The 24,104-nt window shown below is 52.7% G+C and overlaps 1 protein-coding gene across 1 annotated transcript; it reads left to right on the plus strand.

The window, feature by feature from the left end:
* Positions 1–107: 107 nt before the first annotated feature.
* On the plus strand, positions 108–24,084 carry LOC120502511 (receptor-type tyrosine-protein phosphatase epsilon-like). The gene is given in 24 exon segments (XM_039710009.1): positions 108–252; positions 8,838–9,036; positions 9,578–9,717; positions 9,720–9,779; positions 10,218–10,460; positions 11,983–12,228; positions 13,204–13,309; positions 13,478–13,545; positions 13,839–13,981; positions 14,127–14,214; positions 14,792–14,862; positions 15,258–15,294; positions 16,024–16,121; positions 16,293–16,409; positions 17,536–17,693; positions 17,770–17,905; positions 19,167–19,316; positions 19,487–19,586; positions 20,091–20,170; positions 20,579–20,713; positions 21,153–21,278; positions 21,896–21,915; positions 22,530–22,665; positions 23,176–24,084. Coding segments are annotated over 24 exon segments (2,793 nt in total). The 5' UTR covers positions 108–191; the 3' UTR covers positions 23,251–24,084.
* Positions 24,085–24,104: the final 20 nt, after the last annotated feature.

Raw genomic sequence — 24,104 nt, forward strand, 5'->3', positions numbered from 1 at the left:
TGAAAGAGAAAGAAGGCAGTGCTGACACTGGCGGAGTTTCCCTCTCCAATGAGGAAGCTTCTTGCACCATATGTGATTTCTCTGCGAGCCTGTTTCCTTTCCGTGCCCGCACCACTCACAATCAGATGGGTGTGCAGTGAGGCAGCCAGGGTAGCTGAGACCTCAGTCCTGCCCTGGGAGCACAGGCAGACATGGCCCTGCAATGGATGTTTCTCCTGCTCCTCACACCTCTGCTGGCAGCACAAAATCGTGGTAAGCCCTATCCCGACCATTATGGAAAACCCCAGGGAAGAGGTAAGCAGTGCTCCCTCCTTGAAGTCTGACGTCCACACTGGGGCCCAAGTCCACCAAGTGGGCTGTGGTTAGGCAGAGCTCTATTTGGGGATGGAGGGCAGCAAAGCTTGGGGTGCTGGGAAAGCCTCTGCAGAATTTGTAGTGTTCCTCCATGGAGCTGGAAATACAAGGTGTCCATCTGTCCTGGCCCAGTGTCAGGTGCCATGTCCTCACCACACAGGAGATGGGTGCTGCTGCTTGACCAAGACCTGGGGAGCCACGAGCTGAGCCTCTGGGTATCCAGGAGAGTCTGGGGACAGGACTTTTCATATTCTGGGATTGCTCTTTAATGCACTTCCTTGGTGCTGGAAGGATCAGGCAACGCCCAGGGTTCTGCCAGGCTCTTCCTTCCCTGGCTGCACACTTTGATGCCAGCAGAGTCAGTTGAAATTTGCAGGCTCGCATGTTGTCTGTCCTCCCAGGAGCCTGCACTGTCTGCCAATTGAGCTGTGGGTGCAGGAACTGTGACCTTGCATTGTTCTGTATCTGTCTTGGAGTATTTGTCTAAACTAATTTTCTTGGAGCTAGGTGATAAAAATCATTAAACTTGGAGATAGGTGATAAAAATCATTAAACTAGCATCTAACCCTGTCACCCCGCTCCGCTGTGGTGTTGTACCTGGGTGGATGCAGGCTAGAGAAAACAGCTGATCTCGTGGCTGTGACAGAGTACAGGGAATGGGACCAGAGACTTTAATTGCTGATGTGCAGTGGCACCAGGCTCTGTACTCTGTGAGAGGTGTCATGGGAGCCTGCTTCCAAGGGAAAACGTGTGTGGTTGCAGAGAGTGTAAGCACGGCACACTGTCACACAAAAAACAAGGGCTAAAACTGCAGCAGAGGATATTCTCCTGCCCAGAGTGTCTTCCCATTGCCCAGATCCCTGCTGAAGCTGTTCTCCCAGGCCAGCAAGCGCAACCATGGCATCCTGTTTGTTTTCAAGGTGCACACTAAGACCAGGATCTGCCTGTGTTGTGTACAGTGGAACAGGGCCCTGTAGGCCTGCAGACTCTTGTCACACTCTGCAGATCTCAGTCACCCAGCCATCCCCAGAGGAGTCTGGCACTGCCTGTGTGACACAGATGATATTGCTGAGTTTGCACCTTGGAGCTGGTGAAAAGAGGAACCAAGACAAAAACATCTGCTGGCCACACCCAGCAGTGTGAGCAGCCCCGCCTGCATCCTCAGCATGCGGGCTCATCCCATCCTGGCACCTCTGCTGAGCTCCATCCTGATGGATCAGGGTCCTTCTCTTGCAGAGGGTCAGGGCAAGGAAGATGACCCGAGTGAGGCAGGAGGGTCTCTCCTGTCCCTGCTAGGGTGGAATGGGCTGACAGTGGCAGTGGGGCAGGGTAATGCTGTTGGACACAGAGAGGGAACAATAGGGTGGGATCCCTGAGCACATCCCCTGGCAGATACAGGTACAACCCGTTGTGCACCGTGCCACAGAGAACAGTGCAGGGAACAGCAGTGCAGTGCAGGCACAGGATGTGGTTTTACATGTGGTTTGCCCTGCTGCTCAGCTCACCCCATCATGGTGACACCGTGCACTGAACAGGGTGCATTGTGTTGTTATCCTATTGTCACCTTATTGTCTTGCTGTGCTGTTCTCACAGGGAGTTCTTCCTCCCTGAAATGCCATGCTTGTACTCTCCTCCCCTTACAGCCCCAGTGCACCTGGAAGGCAGGTGGGGAAGCTTCTGGAGCACGTTTTCTGTGCAAAGGCTCTGGCATACAAACTGGCTCTGACCCCTTTTTCATCAGCCTTGCTTTTCACTGTGTAGTTATCTAGTGGCAGCTGACAAAAGGTTCTAACGAAGAGCACAGCTGCAGTGACCAGTGGGTGGGAGGATGGCAGCTGAAACTAAGCTGCAGCCAATCTGAAAGATTTTGTGTCAGCCGAATTCCAAATAGTGCCTAGAGCAGATCCTGCAGGGAACATGAGTGCTAAGAGGTATTGCAGAGGAGTGCCTGGGGCTTGGCACCCTGGGGGTGGTGAATTGTGTGCTCCACTGTGCTTCCACTTTCCATCACCAGGGCACAGATTCAGGAAACATGAATTTTGCCTCCTGTTCTTAGGACACGTGTCAGATATCCTTTAAGATCTCGTGGACCAGTACATGTTCAAATGCCACCATTTCCCAGCTCTTCTCTGGGAAGAGAAGTTGTGCAGTGACTTGCTTTGCCACCCCCTTTCCTGCCAGGACTCCCAAGCAAGGCATCCCCAGGGATGCTCTCTGCTCCATCACACTTAAAGACACCCTCAGCAGCTTTGGTTGTTAGTGAAGAGTACTGACATGCTCTGAGACCCGTGTTTGTGCTCACAGTGCCTTGTAATGCAACTCTCCACTGGTGGAAAGAGTGATTGCTTTTCTTAGCTCCTCTCAGCAAACACATGGCATCAAACTCAGCAGGGCTGCAGTGCACTTTGCTGTCACCTCTCTCAGCTGCTGAGCTGCCCTGCCAAAAGGGTTGAACTTCGCCTACTGCTTCTCAGATTTCACCTTGTCCTTTATTCTTTGCATGTGAGATAATATAGTGTAAGAAAGGACACCTTTTGCTGTTAAGCAAAGGGCTGAACCCAGGAGCCTGACCTGAATTATCAGCATAGGCTGTTTCTCCTTTCTCCTGACCCTCCCTTCTGGCCCATGCTGGGCCTTTGTTGAGCCTGCCAGGCTCATAACTCCTTGCAGGACAGGCAGTCCAGACATTTCTGAAAAAGGCTTCCTATAGTCACGGGTAATAAACAATATCAGAGAGGAGAGTATTCATTTAATAGCATCAACTAGGAAAAAACCTAAAACAGTAAATATCTGCCTTTGGAGGCAAATGGACCAACCTTTTGTTACCACTCCTGTCTCAGCCATTCAATATTTCCCATTTCACAGTGAGCACACATGGCACGTTACAAAAGGTGCCTATTTGGTCACATTTACACTATATTTTCCTTGCTGAAATTTCACTTGACTCAACCTTCTTCCTCTAGCTGGGGCAGAGAGCCTGTGGGCGGCTCTCTGAGTACCACTGTGCAAGGAAAAAATGTCTGAGAACTGTTCCATTACTCTCTCAGTTGCTGTTAATCCCTACGAGGTTGGAAGCTGAGTGTTTCTCTCCCCTTTCTGTCTGAGCACTCTCCTTTCTCCTTTAGTATGCCAGCCATACAAATATATCCAACTGCTTTGCACTAGTGGGGAATTCCATCTCTCCAATGGAGGCCCCTTGACAGCTTCCCATGGACACCTCCAAAGCACACAAAAAGCCACCCTCGTTTAGAGCACAGGCTCCTTTGCTTCAAGGTGACCTTTTCCCACAGCAATTTTTATGGAATTATTTGGAAAGGAGTGTAAGGAGCATGAGGACAGAGATGTCCGTCCCGGCCTGTGCACCCTGACTGCACCCAGCAGCCATGGACTGGTTTCTCCTAATGAGCCTGAAGTGATAATCACATGCCTGGCAGGCTTGGACTTATTGGAGATGTGAGGCCAAGCTGGATTGCAATCAGCAATGTTCTTGAGACGAAAGCAGGCATGCACTGAAAGTGCCTTCTCTTCCCCATTCTGCAGAGAAGCAGAGCTTTCTAGGCTTTACCCTCAAACAATCATCAGAAATGCCACAAGGAGGGACTCTGAGCAGCTGTAGATGCCTGGATGCAGATGGTGCCAGTGCTGTGACAGGGAGCTCAGCTCCTCTGCAGCAGGAGGAATGTGGGCAGGAGGCAAGCCCTGGAGGAGTGTGATGTTTGGGCACAGCTGGCAGGGTGCTCTGTGTGCACGAGGTAAATAGGGTTTGGCAGTCCCTCAGGCTGCCCTACTGGTGTACACTGCCCCTCTGCAAGGCAAGCAAGCTTTTTTTGCCACACCCATCCTTTGTCAGACACTGCTAGCTCCCAGAATAATTTCTGAGGCAGGTGCATTCCCCTGTAGTGGTACTCTCCAGTCACTGGATTCTTTGAGTAAGGGAATGAGCTGTGGGCTCTGCCTGCCTTTTCTGATCTCTCTCACCCAGCCCTTGAGCTCTGCTCAGCATGGTCCATGCCCAGCTTGGATGCAGGTGCTCTGTCAGCCTCCGTCTGCCCCTGATGGGGCACATCTGGCAGGACAAAGGGCACAGGGGAGCCTGGGAGGAATTTAAAAAGTGAGACCAAATAATCACCTCCATTCCCAATTTCAGAGTAATGCTGTAAGACCCATGTTTTATTCTCAATGGCTTACAGTTCAGCTCTCCAATGCAACTGGAAAAACAGTGGTGTTCTCAGTGGAAACAGTGGTTGCTTTTCTTAGCTCCTCTCAGCAAGCACATGGCATCAAACACAGCTCAGAGGGCTTGGGAAGGAAAGGATGAGTTGCAGAGGACAGGAATCCCCCTGGTGCTTGCCAGGGGCCCTGTGGGCAGAGAAGAAGCAAGGAGGAAGGAAGACAGTTTGCCTGCAGGACTGCTTTTCTGTGTAGTCTTTGTGTCTGAAGGGCAGACACACTGCTGGCACACATGTGGTCTTTGCAGAAGCACATTTCACGTGCCCACCCTTGCCTGAGGCTGCATTGGAATCCAAGCAGTATCCCAGCAGCATCCCACCATTCCAGCTCAGCAGACACTGACAGGAACACTGAGGAAAATCTTGATCAAGTCTGCATGTCTGTGTAGGCCTTTTCACCTGAAAAAAAAGACAACAGAGAAGAGGCTGATGTTCCTGCAAAGGATTAAGTCTGATAAGTGCCTAGGTCTAAGAGAAGTGATTGGCTGGAGTCCTGGTGAAGGTGGACACCTGGTCAGAAATGTGTGGCTGTTATGCCAGCTGAGATCATGCAATGCCATCACACTCACTTCCAGCCCAGGAATGTTACACAACACCTTTTTTCTTGTGCCTGTAAACAAGGAAAAGTAACCTGAGTTACAGGTTGCAGGGGGCAAAAGAAGGGACTGTCAGAACGAAGACCATCTTGCTGTGGGAAAAGACCAGGTTTGAGACCATCCGAGGCTCCTGAAGATGCTCTAATCCATGGGACCTGATGTATGTGTGGGTCCTGATGGTGGAGGAACACAAGCCATCATAGCTGAGAAGTTGTAGCCAGCAATTTCCAGTAAAGCTCCCACTGACTGTAAAAGGAGAAGCACAACCCCCTTTTTAAAAAGGGGAAATGAGGAAGACCCAGGGAACTGTAGGTCAGTCAGTCTCCGCTGGTGCCGGGAAAGATAATGGAGCAGTTCCTGCTGGAAGTTATTCTGAGGCACATGGAAATTATTTGTGATGGCTTCAAAAGATCAAACCATATCTGAGCAATTTGTTGGCCTTCTATGGTGGAGTGACAGCATTTGTGGATAAGGGAGGAGTGACTGACATCATCCACCTGGACTTGTGCAAGGCATTTGACACTGTCCTTCATGACATCCTTGTCTCCAAACTGAGAAGGTGTGGATTAGATGGATGGACCACTCCATGGGGGAGGAGTTAGCTGCAAAACTCAAAGTATTGCAGTCAGTATTTTGATATCCACTGGCACAGGATGCCCAGTGAAGCTGTTATGCTCCATCCCTGAAACTGTTCAAGGCCAGACTGCGGATGGCTTTGGACAACCTGGTGTAGTGGAAGGTGTCCCTGTGCGTGACAGGAGGGCTGGAACTAAGTGATCTTCTCTCGGGTTCCCTACGGTGGGGATGACCCCAAGGCAGCCCGATGGTCGAAGAAAGAGTCAGAGGTCTTTGTTTGTGGTTCTCAAGGTCATTTATTGTTGCTTACCTAAGATGTTTTCTGTCTGACCTGCCACAGGCCTGTCTGGCAGGTCAGTTTGAGGCACACTGCCCGCCTCCCGGGCTGGTGCTACCTTTTATACTAAAAACTACGTATATTATGCTTGCAATTATGTTCCAATACCTGTCACCTATGCTAGACAGTGGCTTTCTACTCTCAACCAATCTGTGAGTGCCAACATCACTCTGAACATGGATGCCAGGGAGAAGAAAGAAGAAGGACAGGGCACGCCCAAATCCCTCCACATCTTGGAGCCTCTGACCCCCATGTACAGAATCCCAAACCCCCCTGCACAAGGTTCAAAACCCCCCTGTACATGGTCCCAAAATTTTCCCTTCACCCCGTGCTTACTACTACTATGCTACTTAGACTTTTGTGACCTGTGACTCTTCATACAAGGTTGGTAATTTCTCCCAGGAGCTAAGATTGAATCCCCAAGTGTTTTTGGCCTTCTGCCAGGGCTCGTCAGCTCCCTGCCAAGGGCTCAAGCCATCCAGATCACCCAGAGGGGTGTCCTGGGTTCCGACAATCTTCCTTGGGAACCTTCTGGCCCAAGCCCTTCTATGCTTTTATGAAAAGCTGAATGAGTCCTAAGTGCCTGTAAACAATAATTAGCATAACGCTAATACTACTATGCTACTTAGACTTTTGTGACCTGTGACTCTTCATACAAGGTTGGTAATTTCTCCCAGGAGCTAAGATTGAATCCCCAAGTGTTTTTGGCCTTCTGCCAGGGCTCGTCAGCTCCCTGCCAAGGGCTCAAGCCATCCAGATCACCCAGAGGGGTGTCCTGGGTTCCGACAATCTTCCTTGGGAACCTTCTGGCCCAAGCCCTTCTATGCTTTTATGAAAAGCTGAATGAGTCCTAAGTGCCTGTAAACAATAATTAGCATAACGCTAAATACGCCTCATTTCAGTTGTGCAGAAGTAGCACCTTTTAGTAAACGGAAAAATTACAAACTTTAAACAAAGACTAGCTCTCATTTTTGCTACAGTAAGTCTGCTTTGTACTGCACCTCTAAAGCAGCGACCATGAGGTGTAGCTTTTTCACACATAGAGTTACCTCCGCTCCCTGCAAGGAAGCTGGCAAGTCTAGAGAGGTTCATTCACAGTTATTTCAGCAGTAAGAGCTTTGCTCTTTGAAAAGACTCAGGAAGGGCTGCAAGCAAGGCAGAGCTCTGTTGTGAAGCTGCAGTCACCCTTGCCAGCAGAGCATCCATGTTTGTGGAAAGATGCTGTCCCAGATACCGCTTGAAATCTGCACCTGCGTCAGCAGAGTTCCTGCAAAGGAGAATTTCTCTCTTCCTCCTGGTTTCCTGCCCAGCAGCTTGCCATGTGTGGTGCTGCAGGTGGGTTTTGGGTGCTGTCGGAGCACTCACAGCTACCGGTGTGGAACAGTTACAAAAGGAAAAATGGTGAGGCCCCCTCGCACTGAAGTCAAGAGTGGGGCCATGTAGGAGACCAGCCACGCTCATGAGCATTCACAACCCCCTCAGGTCCTAAGGCTATGTCCCCTGCAGAATTCCCATCCCCTCAAACTGCTTCTTGCTTCAGGCCAGACCTCACATGACTCTTTTCAAGCAACTTTCTTCACATTTCTGTGGTACCTCTAGGATCAAAGAATACCCATCAGTGAATAATCTTCATAGAAGAATGCTTCAGGGCCCTGAAATGCAAATTAAAACATGGGAAATGCTTTCATGAGTAGCTCTCACCTGCCTGAAACACTTGATTCTCAATTTGCCAGTCTGGGGGTATTTTTTTTACACTTATTTGCCAGGGGTTTCATTCTGTCTGGGGAGGTGCAGCTGTTGTGGTCGGCTACTGCAGGAGGTCTGCAGAGCACTCCTGGTTTCCTGGGGAGTCCTCATGCCACTTGGGTGTTGTAGGAAGCAATGCAAACTCTCTGTGCCTGCCTGACTGGACGCTGGTAATGCTGGACAAAGTTTGGGTGTCTACAGCTAAATTTGTATGGTGGAGGAACACTCACAGAGAGTTACAATTCTTATGGGAAAACTGGGACCTGATCAGAGGGTAGAGACCCGAATGCAGAGAGCCAGAAGCACTCCTGTCTAGAATTTAATGGAAATTAATATGAAGATTTACTTAAATCAATTGCCCAATCCATATGTTGCAAAACACAACCAAAAGTGGTGAAATACTGGGGAAATACCTACATGCAGTCCCTGTTAAGCCCATTCTGCCCACTCAGATGAGGGGGTGTCACTCCTCTTGGGTGAGGATGAGAGGGATATGGAACGGGAGGTAGCTGATCCTAGGAGCCAGCAGATAATTGTGAGAGGGATTGAGCAGAGGAAATAACAAGTGTAACATCCAGAAAAAAAGCAAAGTGGCAACTTGAGTGGGATTTTGCTGCAAACAAGTCTACCTGTGAGTGTAAGCAGATCATGTCCAGCAGAAGGACAGGAATGCTGATCAGTGGTGTCAGCAGAGTCTGGGGCACTCCCACAGCCCCTGTATTTGTGGGAGAGAGCAGCATCCCCCAGGCTGCTGGACCCCTCTGACTGGGGTGTCTCCAAGCAGCAGGATAACCGTGTGGATAACCCTCCTGCAGTGCCCCTGAGGCTGTGGGGAGGGATAAAGCATCTGGGGGATGGGGCTCATCCTGGAGGTGCCATCTCTGTCACCCCTCTGAAGAGAGAGGAATTGGCACCCCTCTGGATGGAGCTCCCTCATCCTCATGGATGCTGCTGGAGCCCAATGACCCTCAGGCTCTGCCTCCTGGCCTTTGCACACAGGAAAATGTAAAATTCCCTCCGACTGGGACCCCAAACTGCGGTTTACTCCAGAGAGGAGTGACTTTGCCTTGAACGAAGTGGTGCAGCTCAGCTGTGAAGGGAAGATTCCTGGGAAGTTTGCACCATCTGTCCCGCAGATTCAATGCATTTCCAGAGGGGGCCGGATCCTGTGGAATGAGATTCCCACTTGCAAGGGTGAGCACAGCCCTGCACCACCCTGACCCAGGGTCCTGAGCTGGTGGCAGACCCTCTGTGGCCTGGTCATGCACATGACAGTGCAGGAATGGCAGACCCGCATGCCTTGGCTTTCCCCGTGTCCTGGCACTGACAAGGCTCTTTTTGTCTCAGCACCTTGCTGCAGGCACCTGCTGGGGTCTGTGCTCAAGGGTCCCTGCACTGGGGGCTGCTGTAAGCCCTGTGCCTTCCAGCAATGACTGGGTGTATGGCCACGGTGGTGGGAGGGGATGGAACTCTGTGTGAAGACTGGGAAGGAATTCAGTCCCTGCCCAGCCTTTTCCAAATGCAGCCTGAGTTGGGAAGCCTGCAAGACTGTAGTAGGCATGGATGGGACTGCTCCATTGCTGCTCTGCTGCCTGTTCTAGGCTGCAAGAGAGGGATCAGTAGCTGAATGTGGTAACCAAAGGAGATGGGCCCTGTCCAAATCAGAGCAAGAGATATCCCAGCAGACCACTTCCCATCCTGCCTACATGAGCTCCTTCACCTCTCCTCTGTGCGGAGAGATGCCAGAAGCCCCAGTGGGGCTCACAGCTCCAGTTTAGCCCAAACCAGACATTTTACTGGGTCGGTGAAGAGGTGACACTGAGCTGCTTTGTGAACAACTCTCCTCCCCTCGCTACGGTCAGATGTGCAAAGAATGCTTGGAGGTGTTGGACATGTCAGGAACATGGCACAGGTTGGCACAGAGCCTGAGCTGCACCAAGGGTAAGTTGGGAAGCAGTAGGTCTCCCGTGCAACGTGCACTTCTCACTGGACATCGTGCTGTATCTGTGAGACAGCAGATAACCCTGGGCACTGCTCAGAGTCAGGTCCCAGTTGGGAGCAGTCTCCAAGATGGACAGGGTTAGAAGCTTTCAGTGTGGGAAAGGTTTTCTCTATCCCTGCATCTTCCAGTCTATTCCTGAGTTGTATGTCACAGGGAAGTTGGAGGGGATCCTGCCCCTCACTTTTCACCTCTCTCCCAGTGCCCTGTGTCACCTCCTTGCCCAGGCACATGCTCTTTTTCTGCTCTTGGCGGTCCTTGGGCTTCCTCATGGTGTTGAATGCTGACATTAACCACAGCTCATCATGGAAAAGCCTTGGTCCCTCCCCTGCCTGAGCATTCACTCACTGAGTACGATTCTCACACTTTCTCCCTGACAGCTAAATGCCGAAAACCTCAGTGGGATGCAAGACTTCAGTTTTTGGAGAACAAACCTGAATACCCACAGAATAGAGAAGTGACACTGACCTGTCCTGAAGGCCTTGAGCCCTCCTTCTCCGAGGTCAAATGCACAAAAGAAATTCAGAGAGTGACTCCTGGAAAGCCAGTCTATGTGGATGCCTGGTGGGGCAGGAGCAGCACAGGTGCCTGGACACGCATTGAGGGGCATGTCCTGTGTATGGGTAAGTGACTGAGCTGCCCTGAAGGTTTCCAGCCGTCCTTCACCGAGATCCAGTGTCAGACTCAATTCCAGTATGATGATCATTATGGGACACCTGTGTACGAAGAATTTTGGCTTAGTAGAGACTCCAGTGGTGCCTGGGTGCCCATTCTCTCCAGTGTGGAGTGCATCGGTAAGGGAGGGATCAGGAGTAGGATAATCCTTTGCAGGGGGATATCCTGAGAACATCTCTGAGCTGGGACAGCATGGGAAGGTCAGGGTTTTGCCTTGGGCCCAGCACTGCTGCCTCTGGGCTGTGATGTAACCCAGGGGACACAGCACCCTGGCTTTCCCCTGTTCTCCCCAAAACGTCCTGATGTTTGACTGAACAGGAGCGCTTCTGCCACTGGAGAAATTCACCCAATGGTTCCCATTCAATTTCCTAGTGCACCATGACCCCAGACTCCTCCTGCTCCCCTTTCAGAGAGCTGCAGTGAGCACCCTCAGTCTCTCCCTTTCCATCCAGCCCGGCTGGGGTGCCAGGGGACAAAGCTGCTGGTTGTGGTGCTCAGCTGGGCATCTCTGGTCTTCTGCCACCAGGGCTCTTGGAGAGCAAAGCCTCTGCACAAGGGCTTCTCACAGCACTTCCCTTTGTGGCAAAGTTGGTCTGCACCTTGGGAGATCCCTTCTGTGCCCCTTTGGGAGAAGGCAGGTTGTCTTTTGAACCTCTTCAGGCCTCACAAACCTTCTTGCAGAGCCTTCAACAGACAAGGGGTCCTGCCACAAGCCAGCATCCTTCTCTGTGGGAATCACTGCCACAAAGCCTCCCCCTGCAGCACTGGACAAAGTGCTGGGGCCAGCTGCTCAGCCACTGCCTACTGAGCCGGGAGGATGGTGAATCTGGTGGGGAGGTGACGAGAAGAGGGAAGGGCTGTGCCAGGAGAAAGGGGCAGGGGCACTGGTAAAGCAGGAGATGGGAATGCAGAAGGCACTGCTCAGCCCCTGTCCCCCTGCCCAGCGGGGGACAGTGCCTTCACTGAGCAGCCAAGGAGGCACCGAGTGAGTGAGAACAGGGAGCCCCGAGGGGAACAGGGGCGTGCCTGATCCCTGTGGCAGGGATGAGCCATGGCTGAAGGGCCCTGCCTGCCAGCAGGAGTGGTGCTGCCATGGCCAGCAAGTGCCACCTCAGCTGGGCTGGGTGACAGGCCTGGGTGACAGGCTGGAGGGAGTGCCCTGGTGCAGGGCTGAGTGTCCTGGGAATGTCCCTGCTCTGGGCTTTGCAGGAGGCAATATGGTGCCCGTGGACACACTGTGGATGGGGCAGGCTCATGGATGAGTGATCCTTCACACTTTCCATGAATCTGGAAAGCCCCTTTCCAACAAGGCTTGCCCTCAGCTCACATCCCAGCCCATGGATGTGTCACCTTCCCTCTCCCTTCACTGCCTGGATGGGCTGCTGGGATTTCTCTCCCACCACTCCCCCATACTCACTTCATCATCTCATCATCTCCAGCCCTTCTAACACCAACTTTCACCTCTGACAGAAATGTGCCAAAGGCCCCAGTGGGACTCCAGACTCCAGCTGGCACCAGATCAGGAGAACTATAAGAAGGAAGAGAAAGTGATGCTGAGCTGCCCTGAAGGTTTCCAGCCACCCTTCACTGAGATCCAATGTCTGACTCAAATCCAGTATGATGATGCATATGGCACACATGTGTACGAAGAATTTTGGTCTGGAAGAGACTCCAGAGGTGCCTGGGTCCGCATTCAGTCCAATGTGGAGTGCATTGGTAAGGGAGGGATCAGGAACAGGATAATCCTGTCAGCACTGTGAGGATGGAGGCTGTGGAAGCAGCTCCTGCTTCCAGGCCAGGAGGAAATGGCTCCTGTTGTGCTCTCCCATGGCCCCAAAGGATGGCTGCAGCCACACAGCTCAGAGGGTTCGGGGGAGGCAGGATCCCTTTGCTGCTCCCTCTAAGATGTGATGTAGTTCAGGGGACACAGCACCCTGGCTTCCCACTCTTCTCCCCAAAACGTCCTGATGTTTGACTGAACAGGAGCGCTTGTGCCATTGGAGAAATCCACCCCATGGTTCCCATTCAATTTCCTAGTGCACCATGACCCCAGACTCCTCCTGCTCCCCTTTCAGAGAGCTGCAGTGACAATCTTCAGTCTCACTTTCCCTCCCACCGTGTTGGGTGATGAGCAAGGTTGTCTGCCCGCAGCTTCCTTGCATGGCTTGGGTGGGAAGGGACTAAAGTGACCTTCTGGCAACCTTTCCTTCACAGAAGTGCTCCAGGTTGACCATAACACATTTGAGCCAGGGTAGATGTAGTGGAGTATTGCCATACTTTGGCCTTCATAAAAGTTCTCTATACTTTGCGACTATCTATGGTAGATTCGGCTTTGGATATCCTCAGGACTCTTGGGTAGTTGGGGGCCCAGTGGCCACTGGAGATTGCACATCCTCCCTGCCATCACCATATATTTAGTTCAAGTCCCAGTAATCCCCTGGTGTATTTGCAACCCCTCAATGCAGATACCTCACTTGGCAGTGTCTGGGGCCTTCAGGGACACATGGTCCACAATGGAGGGTATCACACCAAGCTAGCACCTGCTTCTTATGCCCCAGCTCAGCTTTTCTCTAATGCAAAGCCTGGGATGGAAGACAAGGGAATTTGCTTTTCTCTCCATGTGCCTGTGGGATGTCCCGATGCTTGATTCAGGCTGTGCAGGAGCCTGAGCCTGGGCTGTGCTGCTTGCAGGGCAAGAGCCGTCATCTCTGCTGGACAGCAAGCCAGTGGTTATGGCAGTAGCACTGACTGTTGCATTCCTGGCACTGGGGATTTTGCTGCTTTTTGTGGTCTTCAGGTCAGTATGTGCCTCACCTCTCCTGCCCTCTGTGAGGCATTCAGCAGCTTGCAGTGGCAGGGAGTGTCTAAGTGGAGCCTGAAATGAGGCAGGGTGGTTAGATGGGCAACAGCTTCTCCTCTGTCTCTCTCTTCTGCTGGCCTGTGCACTTGACTTGCTGTTTTGCAGGCTAAAGCGCAACAGTTCAAAAGGCTCAGAGAACAGCAGCACTATACCCCTGAGAGGATGTCAAAAAGGTGAAGTATGAGCCTTGTGCCTTGTGCCTTGTGTGGACTGACTGTCTGTTAAAAGCACAGGCAGGATGTTTGCAGGTTCCACAAGTTCCTTGCAGGAACAAGGGTGATCAAAGCTGGCTGGCACAGGGAACGGGACTCCTCCCAGGAGAAGGGACCTGTGTGGGGAGGGACAGTCTTAAGGTTTGGAGAAGTTCTGGCCACTGCAATGCCATCTCAGTCCCAGCTGCAGCATTCCAGAACTGGCCAGTTTAGCACCAGCTGGATGCTCAAGTCCTGTCTTGTGGTGTCTGCAGATGTAGGCAAGCCAAACACAGAGATCCTGGTGGAGGAATTGCTGGAGGCTCTGAAGATGTTTAAGAGGGAAGAAATAGAGGCAGAGCAGACAGATGATGAATCAGTCAACAGGCATAGTGCTGGACTTCTTAGAGAATATCAGGTCTGGTTTAACTTTGCTTTTCCACCTGTCTGCACAGCCCCCTCCTCAGCCCTTCCCTGGATGTGTGATGCAGTTGGCCTTGGCCAGCCCCAGAATATATCTCAGTGTTGAGTGGGATAACAATACTTGTTTTCTTCCTCTGCAGCAATTGTCCTCCACTTTGTTGCACCCTTGCAATGCTGGCAAGGAGCTCTGTAATCAAAACAAGAACCGCTACAAGAGCATCATCCCATGTAAGCAGAGCTCTCCAAGGACTGGCTCAGGCTCTTGGAGCTTGCTGGGATAGCACAGTATGCTGGGCTGGTGCCCCTCCAGCACTTCAGAAATACTGAGCTACTAGTGTCATCCTCCATGGCCACTGAATCCCAGAGAAATTTCTGGCCTCACTCTTTTATATCCTGTTCAAGCATCCTTGTTCTGCTCTTCAAATCTTCCTGCAAACTTAATCAAACATCATATTCCTGTTCCTGATGCTAGTCATTGCTGAACACTACCATGTCCTATCCAGGTATTTGTGGGAAAGTGGAAGGAGTGACCTAATTTCTTCCAAACTTTAAAGCTCCTCTGGGCCTCACATGGTGTGTACATTTGGCCATTTCATAATCTTCCTTAAAACTCCATTGCACTTCCTGCTGTGCCATGTCACCCTTTGTCTCATCAGCTGTTCTTTTACCCTGAACATGTCCTGAGGCCTCAGGTGCTGCTGGGGAGGCTACAGACAATCATAGACTTTAATAAATTACGCCTTCCCCCTTAATCAGTCTCTTTGTTGCTGCCCTAAAGCATCAGCCCACCTCCCTTTTCTTTCAGATGATCACTGCCGTGTGGTGCTGGAGCCCTCTGACACCGGGAATGGCTACATCAATGCCAGCTATGTGGATGTAGGTAGTGAGGAAATGTTATGCTGAGAGGGGCAGGAAAGGTGCCTGGCAGGAGGACAGTCCTGCTCACACAGGGGGCCCTGAGGTCTGGCACTTTTTACCCTTAAGCTGGCAGGTTTTGGGATGTTGCTTCCTCTGAATCCTCTCTGAGCTGCCTGGAGTACTCTGGGTTTGTGTGCACTTCTCACCTCTAACAAAAAGGGACCCATGTGAAGGGACAGGGACTGAGATGCTGCCCCTGGGTACTCACTGTCTGTGCTGGCCAGGAGAGGTGCTGTGGGACACACTGTGCTGAGAGTTCTAGGCTTTGGTACCTGGGGGATGGATCCTTTATTTCATTCCCTGTTAAACATTTAACTCATCTGATCAGAGCTGTTTGAATCTCTCCCCTGCAGACCTACCGAAGTCCACGCTTCTTCATTGCAGCTCAAGGTAGGTGCTCCCAAACTTCCTCCTCAGGAGATGCTGTTCACTACCCTGAGCAATCTGGGAAATGGGGAACTGGGATAGCAGTCAGGGAGCTGTGAATGGCTCACTCCAGTTCCCTGTATCTTCAGGATCTCTGGAATTGTTCAGCTCTTTCTGAACAGTTGTTACAGATGCTACAGAGCATGGAAGGTCTCGATGGTAGCTTGGCAGCAGCTGGAGCTGGTGAATGCACTACCCAGTATGAGGACACAGTCCTTCCACTCACAAGCCTAGTTTGTTCCCTTTGGCAGCTGGTATGACAGGGACAATCCAGCAAATGCCTGGGACGTCTGCACCCAGTGCACTCGGATACAGTCTCTCCCCAGTAGTGCAAAGCCTGCATGGGTTTGTCTGCTCTGTGCAACATGCAGTGAGGAGGTCTTGGCTTCCTGCAGAGCTGCAGAAATGGTCTTTGGAAAATAGGGCCCCAAATGTGGGAACTGACAGTCATCTCAAGGTCTGCATGCTGGAGTCCCTAAAGCAGCAGTGAATCCCTGACACGGGCTCATCTTCCCTCCCTTCTCCTTGTCCTAATTTCTAACATGGTAATGAAGCTGATGTGGCCAGCACCCCCTCCAGGTGCTGATGTCCCCTGGCTGTGCCTCAGTGTCTAGGCAGGGGAAAGCCTGGGAATGCCCAAAAATATGCCCATGGCTTCGACACTTGCATAGGGGTCTCCTCTTCCTTCCTAAGGCCCCTTGGCTGGGACAGTGGTGGATTTCTGGCACATGGTCTGGCAGGAGAAGACCTCAGTCATTGTGATGCTTACGGGCTTAGTGGAGCAGAACAAGGTAGAGAAAACCCCTCAGCCCATTCTCAGCTTGGGCATTGCCCAAGCTCAGGCTTCCACAACTGCTGTGCTCCCAGTGCAGCTGTCTGTGGGAGCAGGGAGCAGCTCAGCACCCCTGCAATGCTCTCCTTGTGAGTTTTCCTGTGCCCAGAGATCTCACTGCTGTTGACAGATCAAGTGTGAGCAGTATTGGCCAGAGCAGGAGCAGGTCTACGGTGACTTCACCGTGACACTCAACAACACCTGGACCACCACAGGCCTTGTCAAACGCATCTTCTGCCTGCAGAAGGTAAGCCTGGCATGGGGCTGAGGTGGGAATGCAGGATGTGTTTGGGTTCCAGCAGCTGGTGGGAGCTGTTAGACATGGACCCTGTGGAGAGCCCAGCTGCCAGCACAAAAAGGAGCAATGTTGGCAGGTTGCTATAAATGGAATCCATGCCAGCCCTTCACTCCCATGTTTCTGTGCCAGGCAAAGGCAGTCAGTCAGCTCCAGTGGTCACCCCAGAGTCTGGACTGACGTTGCACATGGGAATATTGCAGATTCTTGAGGGCTTGGGTGAGGTGATTACAAAGAGTATAAAAGCAGATCAAGGGTATAGAATGGAATCTCTGCACATCCAGGAAGATGGGACAGGTGCCTGCCTGTCACCTGAATCAATCTGCAGAAGATCCACACTGAAGCTCCTTGGGTCACTTACAGCCCTAAACCAGGGCACGTAGTTTATGGTTTGAGAGAACCTCCGTAAGGTGATTTCCCAAGATGTGTGCTCCTGCTGAAGTGACACCTCAGATAAAGGGCAGAAACTGAAGGAGTTGCAAGGAGGGAAACCAGGTACAATAGAAAGAAATTGCAGTGATGCATATTCCTGTGCTGTCTTGTCTTGCCCAGAGCAATATGTAGCTGAAACGTAAAGCTCCAAGAGCACCTGATGATAAGATGTAGCATTAGTTCATGCCAAGGTGAATGTGATGTTTAGGGAAAATCACAATGGGCTGGTAACAAGTGACTACATTCGCATCAGTGTAGTAACAGCCTTAGGGTATATCTTTTCTGGGCAAGCCAGGGGTGGAAATACCCTAAGCTGTGATTTGTATCATTTCCCTCTGGGGCAGAAGCTGCTTTTCCTGCTTCACATTCACTGCGCACGGTGAAGCACAGTTTTTCATTCACTGCTCACAGTGAAGCAGAGAACAAAAAGAATTGTGTGGCTGTGTACTGGGTGAATCTGTCCTTTACTGTCTGAGGAGCTCTAGTGAGCAGTCCTTATGGTGTGGTGCTGGAGGCAGCACTCTGTGCTGGTGCCCCCTCAAGTGGTTTTCTCCACTGCTGCCTCCTTGCTGCCGTGCAATCTCTTCGCACAAGTGTCCTGGTCACTTGCAGCTCCCCGTTGCCAGCCATGTCTCCCTTTTTGCAGGCGGGCTGTGCTCTCCCAAGAGCAGTGGAGCAGTTTCACTACCTGCTGTGGCCGGACCACGGGGTGCCCAGAAACCCGTCGCAGCTGCTGTGCTTGGTGGAGGTGGTGAACAAGAGGGCGCTGGAAGCACCCGCTGGACCCGTGCTGGTGCACTGCAGGTACGGCGCTGGGCGCTCGGCTGCCGGGGCACAGCCTGCAGGGGCAGCGCTGAGCCGCGGATTGCCGTGTCCTCAGCGCAGGCATCGGGCGCACGGGTACCTTCATCGCCCTGGACTTCCTCCTGAAGATGGGGAAGGCTGAGGGCAAGGTGGATGTCTTTCACTGCGTGCAGCAGCTGCGGGAGCAGCGGGTCAGCATGGTACAGACCAAGGTGAGGAATTTGCTCTCTCCACACCTCGGGCTGCAGATCCAATGCCCACCGGTGGGAGTCCACACAGGCGGGTGGCCAGCACAACCACAAAACCCTGGCTGAAATGCCAAGAGAACATTTATTTCATTACCTCGCTAGCTGGAGGATGCCAGGAGGTAACACAGCAGTGGGAACACCAGCACCAGCAGGATCAGTCCATCCTGGAGAACAGTGGGGCTGCTCGTTTCACCCATTTAACAAAGGCCTGTGCATCTGTAGTTTACCAGCTGGGCTGTGATCTTCTCTGTGTCTTTGTGATCTCTGGTCTTTGATCCCTCCTAAAACAGGGAGCTCAGCCATGTTCATGACAATGGCCTCCAGGTCTCTGTGAACACCAGCGTTCCCTCTACACAGATTCTACTCCCCAAGGCAGCCAGAGGATAAACAGCAGTAGGCTGTTTATACACCATATTTAGGATTTTTCCATTGTCATTTTTCAGACCTTGGTATTCCCAGCTGTAAGGCCACTTGAGACAATCCACCATACTCCTTCTGAATGAAAAGCCATTCTTCTGCTTTAAACCTTTTGCTTCAACACCACCCTTCCCAGGGATGTGGTTTGCAAAGCCACATTAGCCATGCTGTTCCTGATCCAGCCACAGGGACTAGGACTACCAGGTGACGGAAACTGAAGGATCTTTTTCAATGCTGTGTCCAAAGCTAGCTGGAATCTGCATTTCCCTGAGACTCTCTGAGCTATATCAGCAGCATTTGTATGTATTGGTCACCCTGACACAGAAGGGCTGTCTTGTAGGCAAGGATAATGAACAATAGTCCACCTGTCCCTCCGGCTTTCAGGATGTCTGCCCTCCTGGCAGCTCCTGGGCAGCAGTGCCCTGGCCTAGGGACTCTGTCCCCATGATCTGCTTAGTGCTGGGCTCCTTCAGAGAAAGCCAGGTTGGGCTGGACCTACCAGCCTCTTGCAGCAGGTCTGATTAGTCTGCAGGTTTTCCGGGCTGCCTTCCCAGAGCAGGGCTCTGGTCTGAGAGGGAGCACTAAGCCTCAGGAAGATGATCTTGTCTGGGTTGCTGGAGTTGCTGGCTGTGTCCCACAGCAGGGCTGCCTGCAATGACAAGTGTCTGGCCTCAGGGATCCGCAGCAGGAAGGTGAAGGTTGAACGTGGCTCACTTCTGGCACAGTCTGAGGACAGCTGGTGATCTGGAGCTGCAGGGTTCCTCCTGGAGTGGCTCCAGCCTGTGCAGCTGACTGTGTCCTCCCTCAGGAGCAGTACAGCTTCCTGTACGAGGCGCTCCTCGAAGGCTTGCTCTGCGGCAGCACCGGGGTCCCCGTGGAGAGCATGGCCAGCCTGGTCCGCTCCCTTCGAGAAGAGGAGGCCTCAGGCCACAACAGTGTCCTGGAGAAGGAGTTCAAGGTACCGCCAGGAGACGCTGCACTGGTGCTGTGAGGGCTCGTCTGTGATGCCAGCCCCCTCCCTGCTCCCCTCCCCAGCACTGGGATGGAGATGGGGATCATTTCTCTGCCGTGGCCCCAGAGGGTGAGTTGCTGACAGGCCAGACTGACTTGGGTGAATCCTCTCTACAGGCCCTGCAGAGATTTTCGGAGTTGTTCCAGCTCCTGCCATGCAGAGAAGCGGAGAAACCCAGAAACCAAGCCAAGAACCGCAAGCCAGGGATCTTGCCAGGTAACACTGGCAGGGCTGGGCAGCCTCTTGCTCTAAACCCAGAGCTGACAGCAGCATGGGGGGAACAATGCTTTCCTGCTGCTTCCCTCCCTGGCACATGGCACTGACAGCTTGGGCTCAGGGTCCAGGCGTTGTTTTATGGTTACTGCATAATTAATAGAGATTAGGCCGATTCCTTCTGAGCCTGTTGGAGGTACATGAGGTACACCTGGGACAAGCATGTCCCTGGTCTAAACTTTCCAGTGGAGAAGCTCAGATGAGGCACATCAGGGAGCACTGAGGAGGCTGCATCTGCTGTGCCCCCAGTCACAGGGTTTTTGGCATCCCTCATCAGGGTGTCCTGAGCTGTCACAGCCGTGGGTGCGGTGGTGCCTGTCCGTTCAATCCTCTCCAACCCATGCTGCAGGGAGCTGTGCAGACTGTACGTGTTGCAGGAAAGCCCCTGCCTGTCTGCAGGGAGAGGACCACCCATCCTTTCCCCCTCTCTGCTCCTTGCCTCCGCAGCGGATTCCTGCCGGCCCATCCTGATGTCCTCGGTGAACGCAGACGGCTCGCCAGCTTACATCAACGCCGTGTTTGCCAGCGTAAGGCTCCGGCGGCCGCGGGAGCTGCAGGGGCAGCCGGGGCCTCCTGCGCAGCCCTGCTGCAGGCCAGGGCAGAGCAGCCGGCCCGGGGGAGGTGTCCCGGCCCTCGGGCTCCTGCCCGGTGCCTGCTGGCCCTGCCGCCAGGAGATGGCCCCCGCGATCGCGATCGGCGGAGCCCTGCCTGCGCAGGCAGCGCAGAGCGTGTGCCAGCCGCAGCCTGCTGGGAGCTGAGCCCGGCTGCCATGAGCTGAGAGGGCAGCGCGGCGCAAACACGAGCTGCTCTGAGCAGGGCTGCTCTGAGCAGGGTCTGCTCCATCTCAGCAGGGCGGCAGGGAGCCGTTCCCGCTGTGGGAAGGGCTCCCGGGCATTGTGGGACTCTCCCCGCACACATCGTCGTGTCTTTTGCAGACGTACACCGAGGAGGAGAGAATCATCATCACGCAGCTGCCTTTCCCCACCACGCTGGTGGATTTCTGGGCTCTGGTCTGGGATTACACTTGCACATCGGTAGTTGTGCTGAATCAACTGCAGGAGCTGGACAAGGTCAGCAGCCCAAGCTGTGGCAGCTCTCCCCTCTCCTGGTTCCCTGTGGGGCCCAGCAGTGGGATTGCTGCCTTTGGCCCTGCACGGATCTTACCAGGAGAGCCCTGCTTGCACCAGGACCTGCTGCAACTTGTGGGGCTCCACCTGGGAGAGCCCTGGGGACAGGCCCAGCACCACAGCTCCACAGCTGGGGACTGTCCTGGGTCTCACTGCAAATGAGCCTCCCTCAGGTTTTGTTGCCCCCTGCCCAGGCGTCCTCTCTGATGGAATGTTGTTCTCTGGCTGCAGCACTGGGTTGGTGCCCAGCAGTGCCTGGCAGAGCCACGTGCATGTGGCTTACGGGCGAGGGGCTGGTGTGAGCCCACCCATGTGAGGGGCTGAGCTCTGCCTGCGTGCAGGCAGGGGCCACGTGTGACCATGCACCTCTCGCCCTCCCCAGACATACGTGCAGTTCTGGCCCACCCAGGGCGAAGATGACTATGGCCGCTTCCATGTGCAGCTGATCTCAGAGGAGCCTGGCGCTGGCTTCACAACCTGGACACTTGTCCTCAGCAACAGGCAGCAGGTGGGCCCTTTGCTCAGAGCCAGCAAACTCCTTTGAGAAGGATCTTTGCAAGAGCTGGGAGGAGCAGTTGTCAGTAGGCTTTGATTTGGGCTCAAAGTCACAGCTGGAGATGGCAGAGGGATCTGGTGGGGTCCTGGCAGGGCAGTGGGCAGAGCAGAGTCTTTTGCCTAGGCAGAGAGGTTAATCCCAAAAAAGTGAGGCTGCAGGCAGAGCTAGAACTCAGAGGTGTTTTTGTGTGGCTCTCGGACTGTTCTTTAGTTTATTTAAGTTCTTACTACCCCAATTATTGTATTCCCCATTATGATTAGATGTGTTTGTTTTACAAACCATGTTACTACCCCTATCGTCAATGTTACTGAAATCCCCCTAGAAACCCCTGCTGATCCTTTTCTTCCCCACTAGTTTTATGATCATTACCCTAAATTCGAATGCCTTCCTGACCCTTCTTTTTGAAAAGACAAGGGGGAGATATTGCGGTGCATGCTATTTTCATTAAGTAGATTTTTGTTTGTTAAGTGGTATGCTCAGGTATCCCCCATTTTAACCTATATGGTTCTTCCTTAAGAATTCCCTCCCATTCATTTGTCCGTCACGTTGCTTTCTCCCTTTGTTCCAAGTCTTTTCCTGGCCTGTCAAGGTAACCAGGCCCTTTCTGTCTTGTCCATCACAGTAAACCCTGCCTTTTATTCTAGAATGTTCTTTGCCAATTATTCCTTGAACCAATCCCCTCTTAGACTGTGTCTCCTCCCCTAACTCTGATTAGTTGTTATCGTGAAACCACACCCTAAGAGTTACCCTATTGGTTATTGCATAGTATCCACCACCTGGGTTTTTTTGATAATTTAAAAATCTGTGTGCAGAGGTGCTTGGAGCTCTTGCTGTCTGTGAACCCTTGGTTTTTCCTGATTTTCTTCCACCTTTCCTCACCAGTAAATAAGTCAGAATGTCACCACAGAAGAGCCTGACCTGCCTTCTTTATCCAGTCCTTGCTGCGTCACCATAGAGCACCTTTGCAGAGCAGTAGAATCTGAGGTTCTGACTATAGCAACACCCTGGCCAGGTCAGTTCCCCACGCTTGTCACTCCAGAACTTCAACGAGCTAGCCAGGGCTCCAGACAGTGGCACCTTGGGTGTGGGATCTGTGACCAAGGTCATGCTGAGAGTTTGGGGGTGTACAGGGACGCCTCTGAGGCTCATCCCTGCCACCTGCCATCCCAGAGCAAATGAAGTTCCCCTTGCCCTCCTCCACAGGGATGGAGCCAGCCGCAGTGGGATCTTCTGTGCTGCTGGTTTCCTGTGTGAGCAGATCCAAAGCGAGGGCATGGTGGATGTGTCCCAGGCTGTGAGGATGCTGAAGAGGAGGCGGAGACAGTTCATTAAAAATGTGGTAGGTACTGACTTCAAACCCCGCTGGGATGGCAACACCAAAACAAGAGCCATGCCTTGCATTGCCCCAGTAGCTGCCCCAGCCCCTCTGTATTCAGATCATCCTGAGGCCAGGTGCCGATGAGATCTTTGAAAACCCCATTTTCTGCTGCTGGCACATACCCACTCCCTCAGTGACAGGTTCTGCAGAACTGAAGGGGCACCAAAGCATCCTGCCTGATGAGTGGCCCTTTTCTGGTCCACCTGCCTGATGAACACTTTGTGTCCTGGATGTTGGCTCTCCTGCCAAAGCCAGCTGGCTCCAGTGCTGGTGTAGCCCATCCTTCCAGCTCCTGGAGCACATGCCTGGATTCCTCAGCAGGGGAAGGTGGACTCCAGCTGGGAGGAGGAGGAGGGTGGACTGCACCTGTGTCTGGCATGCTGTGTGTCAGGAAGCTGTTGGAGACCAGTGCTGACATGCCACTGCAGCTGTTGGTCCACCAGAGTCTCATGTGCATCCTTTTCTCCACAGGAACAGTATGGGCTCTGCTATGAGCTAGCCCTCAGTTATTTGAATTCATTTGAAACCTATGGGAATTTCAAGTAGGGGCATGACCACAGCCTGTCTCTGAATGGGATGTTGGCTCCCTGGACATCCCTTCATCAGTAACAGTGGAAGCAAGAGGGAAAAAAAGGGATGTGCATGGCCCCAAGCTGCTTCACTACGCTGAAAAACCACCCCAAGGGTCCTCCATGGCTGAGGAACACAGGCTAGACTGTCTCCAAATTTTGGCCAGGTGTTGTTGAAATGGGAACCTGACCCTCTGTGCAGTATTTGTACAGAAACTTATGTGGAATCACAGCCTGAGTATGCAGACCAGAGCAGATGCACCAGGACTTCACCCATCCTTCCTTGCCAAGGATGAAGAGCACAGCTGTCCCATCCAGGTTCCCTTGTCCCCTCAAGTACCCCAAGGAACGTGGGGTAGCCCCAACACCCACATTGTGTTTGGTCAGAGAAGTCTCAAACTGCTGTAAGATCCATGGGGCTCAGGAGCACAGGATATCTGTCCTACTTTGGGAGAAGCATGAAGCCCAAAGTCAACAAGATCCAAGAGTGGGACAACCCATGGTCCTGCAGGGCCAAAGTGCTCCTTCAAACGCCACACAATCTCTTCCTGGGGCTGCATCTTCCTGGTGCTGCTGCAGGTGCCACTGCCCTTCCAGCTCCATAGAGGCTCTCTCATCAGCCTGTGGCTGCACCATGGCACTCCCAGGTTACAGTGTCTCAACGTGAATATCCTGGATGTGGTCCAAGCAGCACCACAGAAACAGCTTCTGTCTTTGCTGCACAAAGGCAGGAGACTTCAGAGCCAGGAATGACCCCATTGCTTTCTGTCCTGTGTCTCACCAATAAAGACCATGGTGGTGGTGACCCCTGATCTTTGCTTCTCTTCCAGG

This window comes from Passer montanus, unplaced genomic scaffold (genome assembly GCF_014805655.1).
Source record: "Passer montanus isolate IOZ18808 unplaced genomic scaffold, ASM1480565v1 scaffold22, whole genome shotgun sequence".
NCBI lineage: Eukaryota > Metazoa > Chordata > Aves > Passeriformes > Passeridae > Passer > Passer montanus.